The 14,019-nt window shown below is 50.8% G+C and overlaps 5 protein-coding genes across 5 annotated transcripts; 1 reads left to right on the top strand and 4 right to left on the bottom strand.

Moving 5' to 3' along the window:
* Window positions 1-737: 737 nt before the first annotated feature.
* On the bottom strand, window positions 738-2,450 carry LRP88_14427 (uncharacterized protein; the record flags this gene model as incomplete). Its single annotated transcript, XM_083250772.1, has 4 exons — window positions 738-993; window positions 1,205-1,713; window positions 1,836-1,975; window positions 2,159-2,450. 4 exons carry the CDS (start codon window positions 2,448-2,450, stop codon window positions 738-740), a joined length of 1,197 nt encoding a protein of 398 aa, XP_083093404.1.
* A 458-nt stretch (window positions 2,451-2,908) lies between these two features.
* Window positions 2,909-4,943, top strand: LRP88_14426 (ATP-binding protein; the record flags this gene model as incomplete). Its single annotated transcript, XM_083250771.1, has 5 exons — window positions 2,909-3,404; window positions 3,454-4,244; window positions 4,293-4,467; window positions 4,519-4,630; window positions 4,685-4,943. The coding sequence occupies 5 exons, from the start codon at window positions 2,909-2,911 to the stop codon at window positions 4,941-4,943; spliced, it is 1,833 nt and encodes a 610-aa protein (XP_083093403.1).
* A 2,197-nt stretch (window positions 4,944-7,140) lies between these two features.
* LRP88_14425 (uncharacterized protein) lies at window positions 7,141-9,124 on the bottom strand (the record flags this gene model as incomplete). Its single annotated transcript, XM_083250770.1, has 4 exons — window positions 7,141-7,892; window positions 7,947-8,274; window positions 8,336-8,739; window positions 8,890-9,124. 4 exons carry the CDS (start codon window positions 9,122-9,124, stop codon window positions 7,141-7,143), a joined length of 1,719 nt encoding a protein of 572 aa, XP_083093402.1.
* Window positions 9,125-9,901: 777 nt separating this feature from the next.
* Window positions 9,902-12,400, bottom strand: LRP88_14424 (ferric reductase like transmembrane component-domain-containing protein; the record flags this gene model as incomplete). Its single annotated transcript, XM_083250769.1, has 7 exons — window positions 9,902-10,883; window positions 10,932-11,053; window positions 11,105-11,166; window positions 11,220-11,449; window positions 11,504-11,809; window positions 11,857-11,897; window positions 11,951-12,400. The coding sequence occupies 7 exons, from the start codon at window positions 12,398-12,400 to the stop codon at window positions 9,902-9,904; spliced, it is 2,193 nt and encodes a 730-aa protein (XP_083093401.1).
* A 686-nt stretch (window positions 12,401-13,086) lies between these two features.
* Window positions 13,087-13,703, bottom strand: LRP88_14423 (uncharacterized protein; the record flags this gene model as incomplete). Its single annotated transcript, XM_083250768.1, has 2 exons — window positions 13,087-13,346; window positions 13,397-13,703. 2 exons carry the CDS (start codon window positions 13,701-13,703, stop codon window positions 13,087-13,089), a joined length of 567 nt encoding a protein of 188 aa, XP_083093400.1.
* Window positions 13,704-14,019: the final 316 nt, after the last annotated feature.

Here is a 14,019-nt window from a genome sequence, read left to right as displayed (position 1 = left end):
GAGCGTTCCATATCCCCTTTCAAAGCTTCTTTGATGTTAGTAAGAGTTTCATTGCGTAGCTTGTCGTACAGAGCTCTCTCTTCGGTGTTGAAGTTGACTGGACATTGCATATCCCGCCGGGCAGGAAGGTCGACGGTTCCCTTGGGTCGTCTCAGTAGCATGCAAGATGAGAGACGCTTGAGCCTTTTGATGGCTTCTTCATACTCGCCGGACTTCCAAAGGCGGGATATATCGATGTCAAACCGTCTTTGGTCGGTGTAGGGATGGGCACGTATGAACTTGAAGAGAGTTGCTAAATCACCGAGACGATTCTGGATGGGAGTGCCGGTAACAGCCCATCGAGACTTGGAGTCGAGTGCGCAGACTGCTTGGGACATTTTTGAGTTGGCGTTTCGGATGAGATGCGCTGTTTTCATTAGCATATTTGTCAGAATTGATGTTTTGATGGCCCTTCCTTCGTCGAGAATAATCCTCTCCCATCTCACCGAGAAGAGAGTCGAGTTTCGCACACCATTCCCACTGTCCCATTCTGCAGACACTGTGTGATATGTTGTCAAGACGATGTTGAAACGTTCAAGTTCGTTTGTGGAACTGAGACGGGTCTCCCGGTGATGGCGGTGCCATGCCATGCCTCCGTGAACAACGTGCCTGGTAAATAATAAGCATACATCTGGTTGATGAAGCAAAGATACTGACTCAGAAAGCTGTTCTTCCCATGTCCCGATTACTGCGAAGCATTAGATCTTGATCCCTGGGTCAACAATAGGGCTGGAATCCAGCTTACGCGGAGGTGGCACGACAATGAGTGTAGCTGCAACTCTTGACTGGCCATCTTCGCTTGTATCCATGTCAGTGTTGTCCCTGTCCAGGTCGGCTGCTGCTAATGTAATCATGGTCAGGGTTTTGCCAAGCCCCATTGGGTCTGCAATGATGCCACCGTAACACTGGGGGGGTTCTTCAGCTTGATAAGCATTAGAAATGCGGTTTAGGAAGCTGCAATTTTGTTAGTTACATTGAAAATTACTGCCATAGGGTAGAACCCACACTCGCTCTTGGTCATTTTCTATCATCTCCCAAACATCTGGCCGCTGATCATAGAGAGCCCAGCCTTGTTCCCGGCGCAGCATGAATGTGAGGGCCTGCTTTTGATGCCTGCGCTTGGTGAGTTTGAATAGTGCATGTGAAGTGAGTTGGAGTCACTTACTTTCTGAGACTTCTCTTGATGACTGTTGGCTGTCTTGCTTCTTCTAGATCGTCCTGACTGTCCAAGTCATCTAACAAGTCTTTTTGTTGCGGGATACTCTCGAGATGAAGGATCTTAGAGCCCCTCGAGACGACCTCGGAAACAAGATCACATGAGGCAAAGTCGTCAGAAGAAAGGCGATGAGGATTATAGTATTTGGCGTCGATGTGACACTCTCGAGGATCTTGTAGGTAGACTTGATACTCTTCGAACCACTCCCCAATTTCGTCGAAAAGATCCGGGGGCCCGTAGACAGTAATGTCCAAGGTACATTGAAGGGGAGTGGATCGCATCTTGTGCTGTGCGGAGCTTTGAGAGTCTGGGATGGTGCAAGAAATGTAGAGGTCTAGCGTTTCGTCTTCGAGAAGACCTTGGATCATCTGGCCGTGCTCTGACAGGACCTGACCAGAGACCTCCGGGTGTTCGTTCGAAATGAATTTTGGGGCATCGGCCTTTGGAGAGGTTTCAATCTGCACTGAAAAAGGTGAAGGTGGAGTATTGAGTGAGCTTTTCGGATCGCACCTAGCGGATATGGATGGGACCTTGATTATGTTAACATCTATCAGCGTGCCGCTCTTTTGAACCAACTCACCATGCCAAAGCACACCTTTTCTGACTCTTGTTCTTCAGAGAGCTGTAGGGCTGGTGTGGGTGCAGTGACGTCTAGGTATTGAGCCTCCACACAGACAGCGCTTTGCCATGGCTGGAGACTGGAAGAACCCTGGGCGGTATCTAAGAGATGTTGTTGAAATAAGGATTTAGGCAGTATTTGGGGATAGTTTTGGGCCTGTTCTTGAAGCATTCGATCTCCCATAGACATCGATGGCCACAGGTCGACCCAAGAGGAGGCGAAAGATGGCGATGGCTGCTGTGAGTTGATGAGTGCTTATTGGAAATTGTTTTCATTGAACCAACTCCCAGTTGCATTCTGGGACTGAAACGTGTGGTAGGGATTCCAGGTGTTGTTGTGATGAGGTGATATGGGCGAGTAGATGTCTATGGGATCAAGCTGTGGTGTTACCGAGACGGATTGAGGTACTGAAGTAAGGTAAAACTGCTGGGCTGCGAAAGGCCCTGTGTAGGATCCGTAGCCTGCCTGGGAGCCAGTAGCGAAGGCTGGGTGGCCGGTTTCTTGGACGCGCGGTGGAGTTTCCTCGTCCAGCCGGCGCCTCTTGAGCGCATTGTTGGTATCGCTAGGTGCGTACATTGTATTGGGGGATCCCTGAGCTTCGGTTGCTTCCCTGAATCGGATTGGGGCTGTTGAATCGCTCCACGGCCTTCAATATATGGTGTGAGGTGGCCAAATCAGATCAGGCTCCGAGCTTGGTGAGGCTGAATGTTTATCACAATAAATGGCTTGAAATGCCTCGTTAGGCAGACTTGGAGTGCTCATGATGCAGTTATCAGGCATACATGGAATGATTTGTACAACCTCCATGGCGTTGGCCCAGAGCGCGTAGCTGGCGAATAGGCTGGCTGCTTAACTGCGATTTCGCCCCAGAATTGTAATTCCAGAGTCGTGATCTTGGCGGTGGCTGTGTGTGCTGTGTCACAAACTGATAAGTGCATATCAGGCTCTGGAATTTGCCATAACTACGAGGCACCCTCCGTCGTGCCTCGTCATCCGCTCCTCACCAGATTCCAATCGATCATCAGTGCTGCAAGATGCCTCGAAGACCCGCAGTCTCGACCCTTGCGAGGAAAACGATCCAGGTAGCCTACAACGAGCTTGACCGCATAATCATTCCAGGGGACAAACGAGACTTTGGGAGCACGACCCTTCAGCATATCCAAAAGGCAGCCCTAGACATCGAAAATCAGCTTGCTACTAGGCAATCTCTCCGCAACATGCGCCGCCTCATGCCCCTCTTCCGAGGGCTTGAGCATTACTCCAAGGTTGTCGACATTCTGTGCAATGGCACTCCCTACTTGCCCTGGATATGGGCACCGATCACTCTCATCCTGCGGCTAGCCTCCGAGTACGTCGAAGCTTTTGAGCAAATCATCAAGGGTTACTCGAATATCGCCGAATCACTCAAGCGCTTCGAGATCCTCAGCGATGCCTTTATTGGCGAGCCAGACTTCCAGAACACGCTTGCCGCCTTTTACGCCGATATTCTTGAATTCCACAAGCACGCTTACAGGTTCGTTCGAAGAAGTGGTAAGTAGAGTTCGCGGGACGCTAAAGTGGTACTCCCTAACACAACTAGGCTGGAGGATAATGTTCCTCACGTCCTGGGGACGCTTCGGGAGGAAGTTCGATAATATTCTCGAAGACATGAACCGACACGGCTCTTTGATCGACCAGGAAGCCAACGCTCGTAATATTGCCGAAGCGAAAAAGATGCGAGAAGATATTCGAGCCTGGAGAGAAGAGAGCCAGAGCCAACTCAGTCGCGAGGAGACCGAGCAGAGTGCGAAGCAGTTCGAGGCCATCGCATCTTGGCTGAAAATCAACGAATCCGACCAGTTGGCCATCTTTGACTCGATATCTTCGGAGGTGACTGAATACCAGGGAACCTGTGGATGGATCTTGAAGAACCTGAAGATCAGATCTTGGTTCCAACGCAAGCCAGACACGCCAGCACTTTGGCTGCAGGGATCAGCCGGGACCGGGAAAAGCGTCCTATGCACACAGCTCGTCAACTTTATGAAGGCATCCAACATGTTTGTCATTCACCACTTTTGCAGCTATCTCTACGACTCTTCAATCGCTTACGAGCAGATTTTGAAGTCGCTGATTCTACAACTTGTTCGAAAGGATGGCGATCTGGTCGCCCACGTCCACGAAGCATATGTCTTGGAGAAGAAGCCGCCTACGACTACAGCCCTTGAGCAACTCCTTCAAACGCTACTTGACATCATTTCTAACCAACCCAGTCATGCAGAGTATGCATGGATTATCATTGACGGATTGGATGAGTGCGAGCCGGACAAACAGACCCGGTTGATACGTCTGATCAACCAGGTCACATTAAAACCCTCTCTTCCGGGTACCACTGTATGCAAGGTCTTGATATCAAGCCGTTCTCCATCGAACGCGTTACAGAATCTCCGCAGAAAACAAACAGTCTCGCTCGCTGAAGAAAAGACCTCTCTGCACGGAGCCATAGAGCAGTACGTCAGAGAGAGGCTGAAATCACTGGACACGAGGCTCCGCCAGCTTGACATAGGGCAGCCTGGAACTGAGGAGATCCAGACTGTGATCGTGACAAAGGCCGACGGTGAGTCGTTTGGCCTTATTGTTCTGTTGATTATGCACTGACCTCATCTAGGGATGTTTCTCTACGCTCGGCTTGTCATGGACTACCTCGCGAGCAACATATTTTATAACGGTGATGAAATCAAGCAGTCAGTAAATCAACTGCCAAAGAAGCTCGCAGACTTGTATGTTTTGTGTTACTCCTTGCTTTTAGCACCTCACTCTAATGCTTTCACTAGCTACCACAAGATCTTGACCCAAATTCTAATTCAGTTGGACCCTCGTTCCGTGGATCGTGTCAGATGTGTTCTCGGTTGGGTTGCGTTTGCCAAACGGCCACTCCAGAAGCTCGAATTTCTTTCTGCCATCACCTTCAGTTCCGGTGACCCTGGAGTTGACCGTCTTGCGCCTCAGTACATCCTAGACATTTGTGGGACCCTTGTTGAGGAGAGAAGGGAGTCGACCCTGGCATTTATTCACAATTCTGTGAAAGAGTAAGAACTGGAGCATGAGGCAGCTTTAGATTATTCACTGACTGATGCAGGTTCCTTCAAAGCTCCTTGAGCAACATTGTCATCGACAAGCAGAAAGCAATTGATGAACACGGTATAGCTACCGTCACCTGTCTTTTATCCGGTTTTCGAGTCTTTGGAAACGGATTCCCTGAGCCAGAGAGGCTTATTCGGGTCGGGAAGGGACTCCACGGATTCCATGTCTATGCCACTGAGTATTGGACCGAGTACTTGCTGTCCCATGTTGCGGAGGCTGATGGGCTCGATACGGATTCTCTTACACCACTCATGACCCTTGCTTGCCAACTAGTGGACGCGATGGAGATTTCAAGCCCAGAAATAATTCCACAGCACGATTTAGAAACGAATCTGCTCGATGAGCGTCTTTCGTATCTATGGCAATACCCAGTACTTTACAAGTGCGTTGGGAGAGCTTTGAAGGCTAGGTCTCTGAGTAACCTTAAGGCCAGGCTACTAGAAAGGCATGGTAAGTGAACCGTGATAAAAGAAAATGTTTCCTGATAGCGTGTTGACATAAATCAGCGTCTCGTGGAACCTCAGAATCCTCGAAACCTCGTTTCATGCCAGAGAGCATCTCTACTATGCTTGCATTATACCAGGGTGTTGTTATGTTTCTACTTGACCTTGATAACCTCCCGGGTCTGACTAAAGACGAGTTGGAACTATTCAGAGCTCATTTTGGAACCGCTGCGCTCACATGCCGACTAACATCTTGCCCAAGGGCTACCTTTGGCTTTGAGACGGAGAGACTTCGATCAGATCACGAGATGTCACATGTCAGACACTTTCCATGCACATTCTTGGGCTGTCAGTATCCTCCTTTTGTATCAGCCAAGGCCCTGAGGAATCACACGACCAAGTATCATACTCCAGTGACAGCCAGAAAGACAATTCGCAGGACTGGGTCCAGACTTGTTCAACATCGCCAACAACAGTCGACGACCTCTGTATTCGATCAGCGTCTCCTGGAGGCCCAGAGAATGCAGGCGTCTGGAAGGAACCCACAGCCGCAACCACAAGATGACCAATCATCCGCACGGAAGACAGCGGAAGGCGATGAGAGTCAGCAGCAGTCAACAGACATTTTACGCTCTGCACTAGAGTATACAGAACGCATGGCCTGGCCGAAGACATTGCCAGAACCCAGTCCAAATGCCAGGGAACTGTCCATGGTCGCTGAATCTTCAGGCTCCGTGAACGAAGATTACTGGGTGATCGATGAAGAGCATGAGCAGCAATCAAATGACGGCTTTGCCTCAACCAAGGCTGACGAAAGCCAGCCAGGTGCTGTCTCAGACGACCAAGACCCCCCATGCGAGTGGTTCCCAAAGACCCCCCCTACCGGATTCATTCCCTTTCGCTCAATGGATGCCCTGGGGCTTGAAGAAATGGCTCAGCGGGGCGAGATATTTCGATTGTATATTACTGCACAAGAGCTGACGAGCTATGCAAGAATGGTGGCCGCTGCAGCATTTGGTCATGATGCGGAGATCAAAGCCCTCATTTTCCAGTACCACCTCAACCCGGACCCGGATCCGTTGCAGGGCTTCCACGTGCTACCGGAATTCTCAACACCGATTCTCGCGGCCATTGGTGGCCCTAACCCAGACGTGATACGTCTTCTAATCTCTACAAGATGGCGTTTTGACCCCACAAGGGACGTCGGAGGCGAAACATACGCCCAAATTGCCGAGCGGCGACAAGGGCTCCATTGGGAGGTTGAGGTCCAGATTTTGCAGGACGCTTATACGGCTCGTACAGCTCAACTGAGCGCTCAATATCTGGAGAAGAAGTCTAAGCTGCAGCAAGAGGTACCGGCTGAAATAGAGCTGCAACCACGGCAGAGAAGTGAGGACTTGTGCAAGAGAGTGCAGGAAGGACCTATGATCCGGTATCAGTGTATGGCAGACACATGTCAACATCTGCCCACTTTCTTTACTCGGGCTTCCTGGACCGACCATGTGATGACCAAACACCCGTTTCACATTCTCTAGTGAACCGATGAGTATTCAGGGGGGAAAAATAGTGTTGCAAATTCTATTGTTTCCATTATTTTCTAGGTGGGCACTTACAGCTGGCACAAGACTTTCAGCTTGTCCCTGGCAGGGCCATTACTCTCAATGAGCACAGGAAAGGATGGGGAAGAAAAGGGGGTTATAATTCTATTGATCGTTCGGATCAATACCTGCTCCCCCTCGGATCCTAATGTAAGGCATATGAGTTTTAGGGAAATATGCCGTGACAGGAGCCACTTTGCACTTGAAATATGTCCTCCACGAGATCGACTTCTGAAGTCCACTCTTCTTATACACCTTGGTCTCCTTCTTGGAGCAAGGCATGTCCATAGAGATTGTCGTCCACCGGTTATACGTTGCCACCTTGGTCTCCATGGCAAAAGATCCGTTGACCACCGAGAAGCCCCTGAGCTCGGCGTCCATTATGACCATGCCGTTGCTGTATGCGAGAAGATGGCTTGAGAGGTACTTTCTTACTAGTTCGTCTACTGCGTTTAGTTCGGCGATCAAAGCGGCGTCTGCTTCGGGCGAGTCGGATGTGAGTTCCGTGTCTGGCCAGATTATGTTGGACCAGCTGAGGGACCATGTATTCTCTTGGGCTTCGCCGGATGGCTGCTTGTATTGTCTGATGATGTCTTGGAGTGGTGAAAGGTCGGTCTTTATCTGCTTGGCTAGCTCGGGTACTCGCTGCACGATGGGCATGAATAGGAAGATGTCGCTGATCTTTTTGAACTTGCCCTGCTTGATCATGGAGACTAGACTTGCCGCGTCCGGATGCTTTTTGATATCTTTTCTGAGTTGAATCGTGTCAGCCAGCCTCTTGCCAAGCTGATTAGAGGGAACGTCAAGGGGGCCTCGGACTGGCCAAAGTCTGTTGGCAGCTTCAATAACCTCATCAACTGCAACGGTTAGTCGGTACTTGTGCAATAATCATGACGTTATTGTAGACTCACCCCGGCCGAGGAATTTTGGGACACCCTGTCCATCACACCTCTGCAGTTCCTCGCAAATCTTTTGCTTGCTTGAATCAAACTCAGCTCGCATGATATCGTAGTTGGATGCCAGAGAGTTAGCCGCTTCGTTAATATCGTTGACTCTTTCTTGGATCCGAGTCATGGCACCATCCCACTGAACAAGTACCGACTTGATCGGGGGCTCCATCAGTTGGAATGAAGGGGTTAGATAGTTGTTGACGGCGGCGCTGATGGAGTTCGCATTGCAGTTGCCGGCTTGGCAGGCAGCGACTACGCGGGCGAGAGATTGAAAGACTGAAAGATCGATCTGTGAAGTTGGTTTAAGCATCAATTCCAAGATGTGTACTCGGGGCGAATGAGAGACTTACATCCTTGGCTTGGGCGATAACCCACGGGGCGATGGACTTGAGCACACTCGCAATATCGGCTTTGTTGTTGAGAATTGGTAGACTAACTTTTCCAAAACACTTGGACAGATTAGACGAGAACTCGGCAGAGACATAGGGATACGGTGCCTTTTCAATACTAAGAGTATCGTCCACGACCTTTGCGGTAGCTGTCGTCATCTCACCCCGAATTGACATGGCGGTGAATGAACCAGTCGTAGCAAAGTTTTGCAGCCGGGTGAAGCAGCCGCAAATGGCCTCGGCTGACTTTATGAACTTGTCACCGAGCCCCTTGCCCAGCGCCCTACGAATCTCGTCACAGAGATCGACTTCCTTAGTGAGAATGGTCAAACTGGAAGGAACTTGTACCGATTTCTTCTCCCAGCCTGAGCGAGTGTCAGCAAGCTTCCTCTTTGCTGTCTTGAGGGTCAGGCTTACCGGGGATGCAAGTCCATCCTCTACAAATCCTGAGGGGTTTCTTCAGGGTTGGGCAATTCCATACCGCCCATTGGTGGCTTTTGCACTTATTCCACTACTTGATATCAGCACGAGGTTTTCCATGCGTGACTGTTGAGCTTGGCCTACCGTGGGGACCTTCACGGTCTTCATGTTGACCTTGACACCACTCGGCACGATGACTTTAATTTTGCATGTTGACACTTCTTTGACGCCGGCGCAGATGACGGGTAGAGTGTTAAGCGCAGCATTCTGGGCGGTTACCACTTGTGCCAGCAGCACAATGGGTAACAGAAATGGTGGTGAGAGTCGCATCCTGATACATGAGTTGAGGAGCTTTGACGTGTCGGCAACACACAGGCCGGTGACTACTTTAAATGTCCCACCAGACTCGACGGAGACCAGGGGTTTCTGACCAGTTCAGCTGAATCCCTAGGGCTGAGATGGCGCTTTTCGAACGGGACCGCGCCATCCGAAGGGTTAATAGCAAGATGCAGCCCTACAAGAGACATCAGCCCGCAAGGAGATAATTCAAGCGAATCACTAGAAGCTAGAATCGATAGTGTCCCTGGTGAGGGCAGCGCCAAGGAATCTAGATTCAGTCCAGGTGCGGCTGTTCGAGGGGGTCATCAGCCACAGCTCTCCATAGCCCCGAGACAAAACGCCAAAAAGACCGGAAATGGCGTTGGTCTAGGCTTGCCGGCTGCGTTCGAAAGCCATCAGTGGCTCGGGTTTCATCGTTTGGCTGAAGGCGTCTACCGGCATGAGATGGGCTGTAAGCATGGCGTTGTGCCTTGCAGGGGACTGTTCATGCCGGCATGGTAGCGTGCAGACTGGTGCCATCATTCCTAGCTTCTGTAGATATGGTTAAAAACAAGCTATTACGCGAGAGAAACCGCCCCGGACGCCGCTATATAAGCCCGTCAGCCAGACGCAAGGCACACTCACTCTTGTCAACATGGAGAGGGACGGTAACGTGCGGAATGTCCAACTATAATGATTGCAAACCATCCATGCATTTAATCTCATGCGCTAACTGTCTAACCAATGATGCAAATCTATATGTAGATGCTCAAATCAATCTATGTCATCTCACCACTGGAAGCTCTCTTCGAAATACTCTATCCGTGAAACCCCATTGTGCAGCAGCTCCACGACCGTCTTTCTAGCCGTATCTGCCATCTGTGCAGGGCCGCAAGCAACAACTGCGACGCTCTCGCTGCCTGCCTTTTCACTTGTGCCTCTCACCACTGATGCCGCATTTATGCGACCGTGGTGGAGGGTCACTTGTGATGGCCAGTCGTTGAGCTCGTCGCGGGGTGTATGCATTGTGAGGTGGATCTCTATGCTGAGATTTGAACTTCCGAGAAGCTCGCCGATATCGTTGTGGAGGACATCCAGTGCGAAACCGGGTTCTCTGACTGCCCAGTGGATCTTAACAGACTTGGGGGCAATGGGGCCAGTGAGAGCTTGGAGGTAGGATAGTGGCACGACGATGCCACTGCCTCCGACAACGAAAACAACGTTGTCAAAGAGATGGAATGGTTGTGTGTGTCCGTAGGGACCATCGACGAGTACGGTTTGGGGCACCTTTCTAGGCCATGCCGCTTCGGCTGTGTCTCGGAGTCGGGATGTGAAGCCGTCGTAAGGTCGAATGAGGAACGTCATATTACAGGTCTCTGGGTAAAGACTCTGGGTCTCGGCTGTATCCGAGCTTGTTCCAACATTGTCTGCCTCGAGGAGAGGAACTTGTTCGCCCAGAAGTTTCGCCGCGGGCTGACCTTCATCAGAGACAGTGGCAACTGTAAAAGGATGGCTCTCCCAACAACGAGGACCGTTTAGTACGTGAATGTAGTAGTAAGTTCCTGGAGCTGGCTTATAGAGACTTGTCGACCAAGGGATAACTAGTCGAACAATGTTGGAGGAAGGGTTGTAGATAGAAGTCGCTCGCGTATCCCAGAACTTAGGGTTGAAGGCTGCGATTCGGAGGGCTCGGAGGACACGATCGCCGACCCAGATGAAACAGGGGACCCAGAACAGACCATCGAATTGGCCACCGAAGATGGAGACGTGGCTACACTTTATCAGCATTAGGTCATGACAAAAGTATGTTTTCTCTTACCCAAGCATGGTGATCAATACGATGATGGACATGACGATGTGAACAACTAGGAACAGTTCGTAATGCTGGCGTCGGATCCAATAGAAAGATGCGCCGATAAGAAGGGACATGAAGATAGTAGCCTGTGATATGTCAGTGAAGAGAGACATACATAACTGGGTTGAGGAACATACCACTTCACCTGTCCACCAGAATGTGTATGACCACCAGTTGATGAAAGCTTCCATGCCGCCCTCTAACGTACAAGTCAGCATGAATTCCATAAGGAAGGATGTACAGATCGCATACCATCAATAACAAGGAGTGTGTAACCAATGGAGTGGATGATGGCCTGGACTGTAGCAATGCGAGCCACCCAACGATGGAAGTTGTTGTAAGTTCCAAAGTCCCATCCGGTGAGCCACATGAGAATATTATTCCTCATGCCAAACAGCCAAATGAGCGGAAAGTTGGCAAATGAAATGATGCCGGTACGGTCAGAGGCGTAGCGAAGGATTTGTCGTTTCTTGGTTTCGAAGCTGGAAGCCAGAGGTGAGCCAAGATCTTCTTATGCAGCTGCGGTCGGTACTTACTAGAAATTCTCAGGTGTAATTCTATATCCGTGAATGCTCAACGCGATATTGACCAGGAGGAAAGCGACCAGAGTCAGGGACTGTATCCTTGGGGGTACAGTTCCCCAGCCGATTTTCTGAGCGCATCGATCTCCAAACGTTGCGGGAGTGGTGATCGAACCCAAAGTCTGGGTGTAAAAATTGCTCAGCTTTGATCCAGGTCCCGATGACTTGCTCCGAACCATGCGCAAGGCGGCAACGTGCTGTCCGAGGTGGTTCATGATTCCAATGGCCACGACGACGGCCCAGAAGACAACCATGGCAGCGCTGTTGCTGATCAGCACATATCTTAAGCATTGAAGCAGTTTGCTTACCCATAGATGAAGTGGTACCAATACACATAGGCAACAGCGTCCTACATTCACAGTTAAGTCAGCCGTTTACCGATCTGCTGGCATTGTTACCTACCAGCGTGTCCCACCAAACACGAAAGAAGTGTTCCGATGGAATAACCACTTCTCTAAAAGTGTGAGACTGACCTGTCTCATTCAATTCAAACCTTCGGACTTTTGCAATATCCTCGGCACTGTAGTTTGAAATCAAGCTGAATGGCGGCAGAACGGTATGGGCGCGTTCCTGGCATGTTTCGTTGAGGGGAACCAAGCCTGCGGTTCGAGCTCCAGGTTTGCAGTACACTTCGAGACATAGGTACAGCGAGATTATGGCTCGTGGGCTGTAGCACGGCTTGAGCAAGCCCGTCTGGTTCCAGAGTGTTTCATCAAAATGCACCGGCTTCAGACACGCTTGGCAGGAATCGTAGCAAACCTCATCGGGAGACCTGATCGCAGCGGCACGGACTGGCGAGCTCCATATCGTGATACACGACACGAAGACAGCCAGAGACGCTGCGAACTTCATGGCCGGCAGCTCGCAGAATGTCCTGTCCTGTGTCGAGGCAGTTTTGATGACGGGTGGGTGACAAGGGGGCTCATGCGAGGTTTTTTATCTGATCATCTGATAAAACGCGGCACGACATCGGCTCGAGGTCACGTGAATAATCTTACGGAATCCTTCAGGCCGAATGACCCGATGTCGCTGGGCGTGTTGTTCTCCACAGTTGGGCTGGTTGGTTAACTTGGCATCAGGCGCGTTATTGCTGACAGTCGTTCGTTGGAATCACGCGCCATGTATTTGGGGGTCATCTTGATCGATTATGACAAGATTGATAACGATTCAAGGTATCATCAGGGGTTTTCCCTCTGCCAGATCTCGCGCGTTGGGGCGGCGAGACCAGCATTAATTGCTCACTAAGTGGGTAGGAGAAGCCACCTGAGGACCCTGATGTTGGTTTGTTCGGGTTGCAGGTACATGAGCTAAACCGGATGGGTAGGTTCGGATGTCACGCCGATGCAGTCTGGTGATCGTTTGGACTACAGGTGTCACTATGAGTGTGCCATACTTGCATGCATTCAGTTTTATTTACTGATTGAGCTGAGCAGCCTCAGAAAAAGTCTCAGAACAGGCTGCTATCAATAGGTGGTAAGAATGTACAGAGGTCGGTTGTCCGTGGTATCTAATATGCAGAATCATGTTCATCATCGCATCTACTGGGTGTAGGTGCAGCTGTTGGGCTTCTCGACCTCGGTGGTGCGGGCAGAGAATCCCAGACAGCCCTCGTTGCCGGCAGGGTTGGCGACGCCGGCAGAGACCCAGATGCTCCAGGCGCCCTCGATGCTGTTGGGGCAGGCCAGGAGGCTCGCGCCGTCGAGAGACAGGTTGCCGTCCTTGTCAATAACCCAGCCCTTGAGCTCGCCGTTCCTGGGGGGAGACTGAGCGCCGGTGATGTATCCGAGCTTGCCCTGGCCTGTGCTAATGTTAGCGGCATTACTTTATAATTACTGGAACAATGCTTACCCATGCCAGATCGGTCGGCAAAGACCTTTTGAGGAGGGTTGTCGGTAGAGTAGAGGTACAGCTCGCCGTCCTCGGTCAGGCTGAAGGTGGCAGCGCCATCAGACTTGGAGTCGCAAGTAGCGTTGGAGTTGGGGAGATGGAGGAAGAGGCTGCTCTTGGCGGCGTTGACGGTCGCAAAGTGGATGTCGCTGGCGGAGCGGAGAGCCAGGACCTGGAAGGGTCCGGGAGTCTTGGCAGCGTCGGCAGCGGGAGCGGCAGCAGCGAGGCCGCTGAGGACGGGGAGAGCGAGAAGAGTCTTGAACTGCATTTTGAAGGATTTAAAGTGTGGAAAAAAGTGAAGTGCTTGTTTGCTTGTTTGTTGTTGTGGATTGTGATGCTTTAAAGGTGTTGATGCTGTAGGATGACTTGTACAAACAGCCACCAGATTGGGTTCTTACAATGCCCTTTATATAGCAAACAAAACGAGGCGACCAAAGATCTTCATGAAGATCTTCTCGTAAACGAGTCTATGCGTAGGGAGACGGCGGGCCCTTCTGACATCATTCCCCTCTGAGGAATACGAGAAACGCGCCCCAGCTCCAGGGCTTGGCTGGGGCCCGCATTGTCCACGTCTCCTGTAATGA

The sequence above is a fragment of the Fusarium phalaenopsidis genome (genome assembly GCF_050370095.1).
Source record: "Fusarium phalaenopsidis strain FUZ10S chromosome Unknown contig_32362, whole genome shotgun sequence".
Lineage (NCBI taxonomy): Eukaryota > Fungi > Ascomycota > Sordariomycetes > Hypocreales > Nectriaceae > Fusarium > Fusarium phalaenopsidis.
Note: the sequence above shows the minus strand (reverse complement) of the source record. Positions and strands in the feature narration are given on the sequence as shown.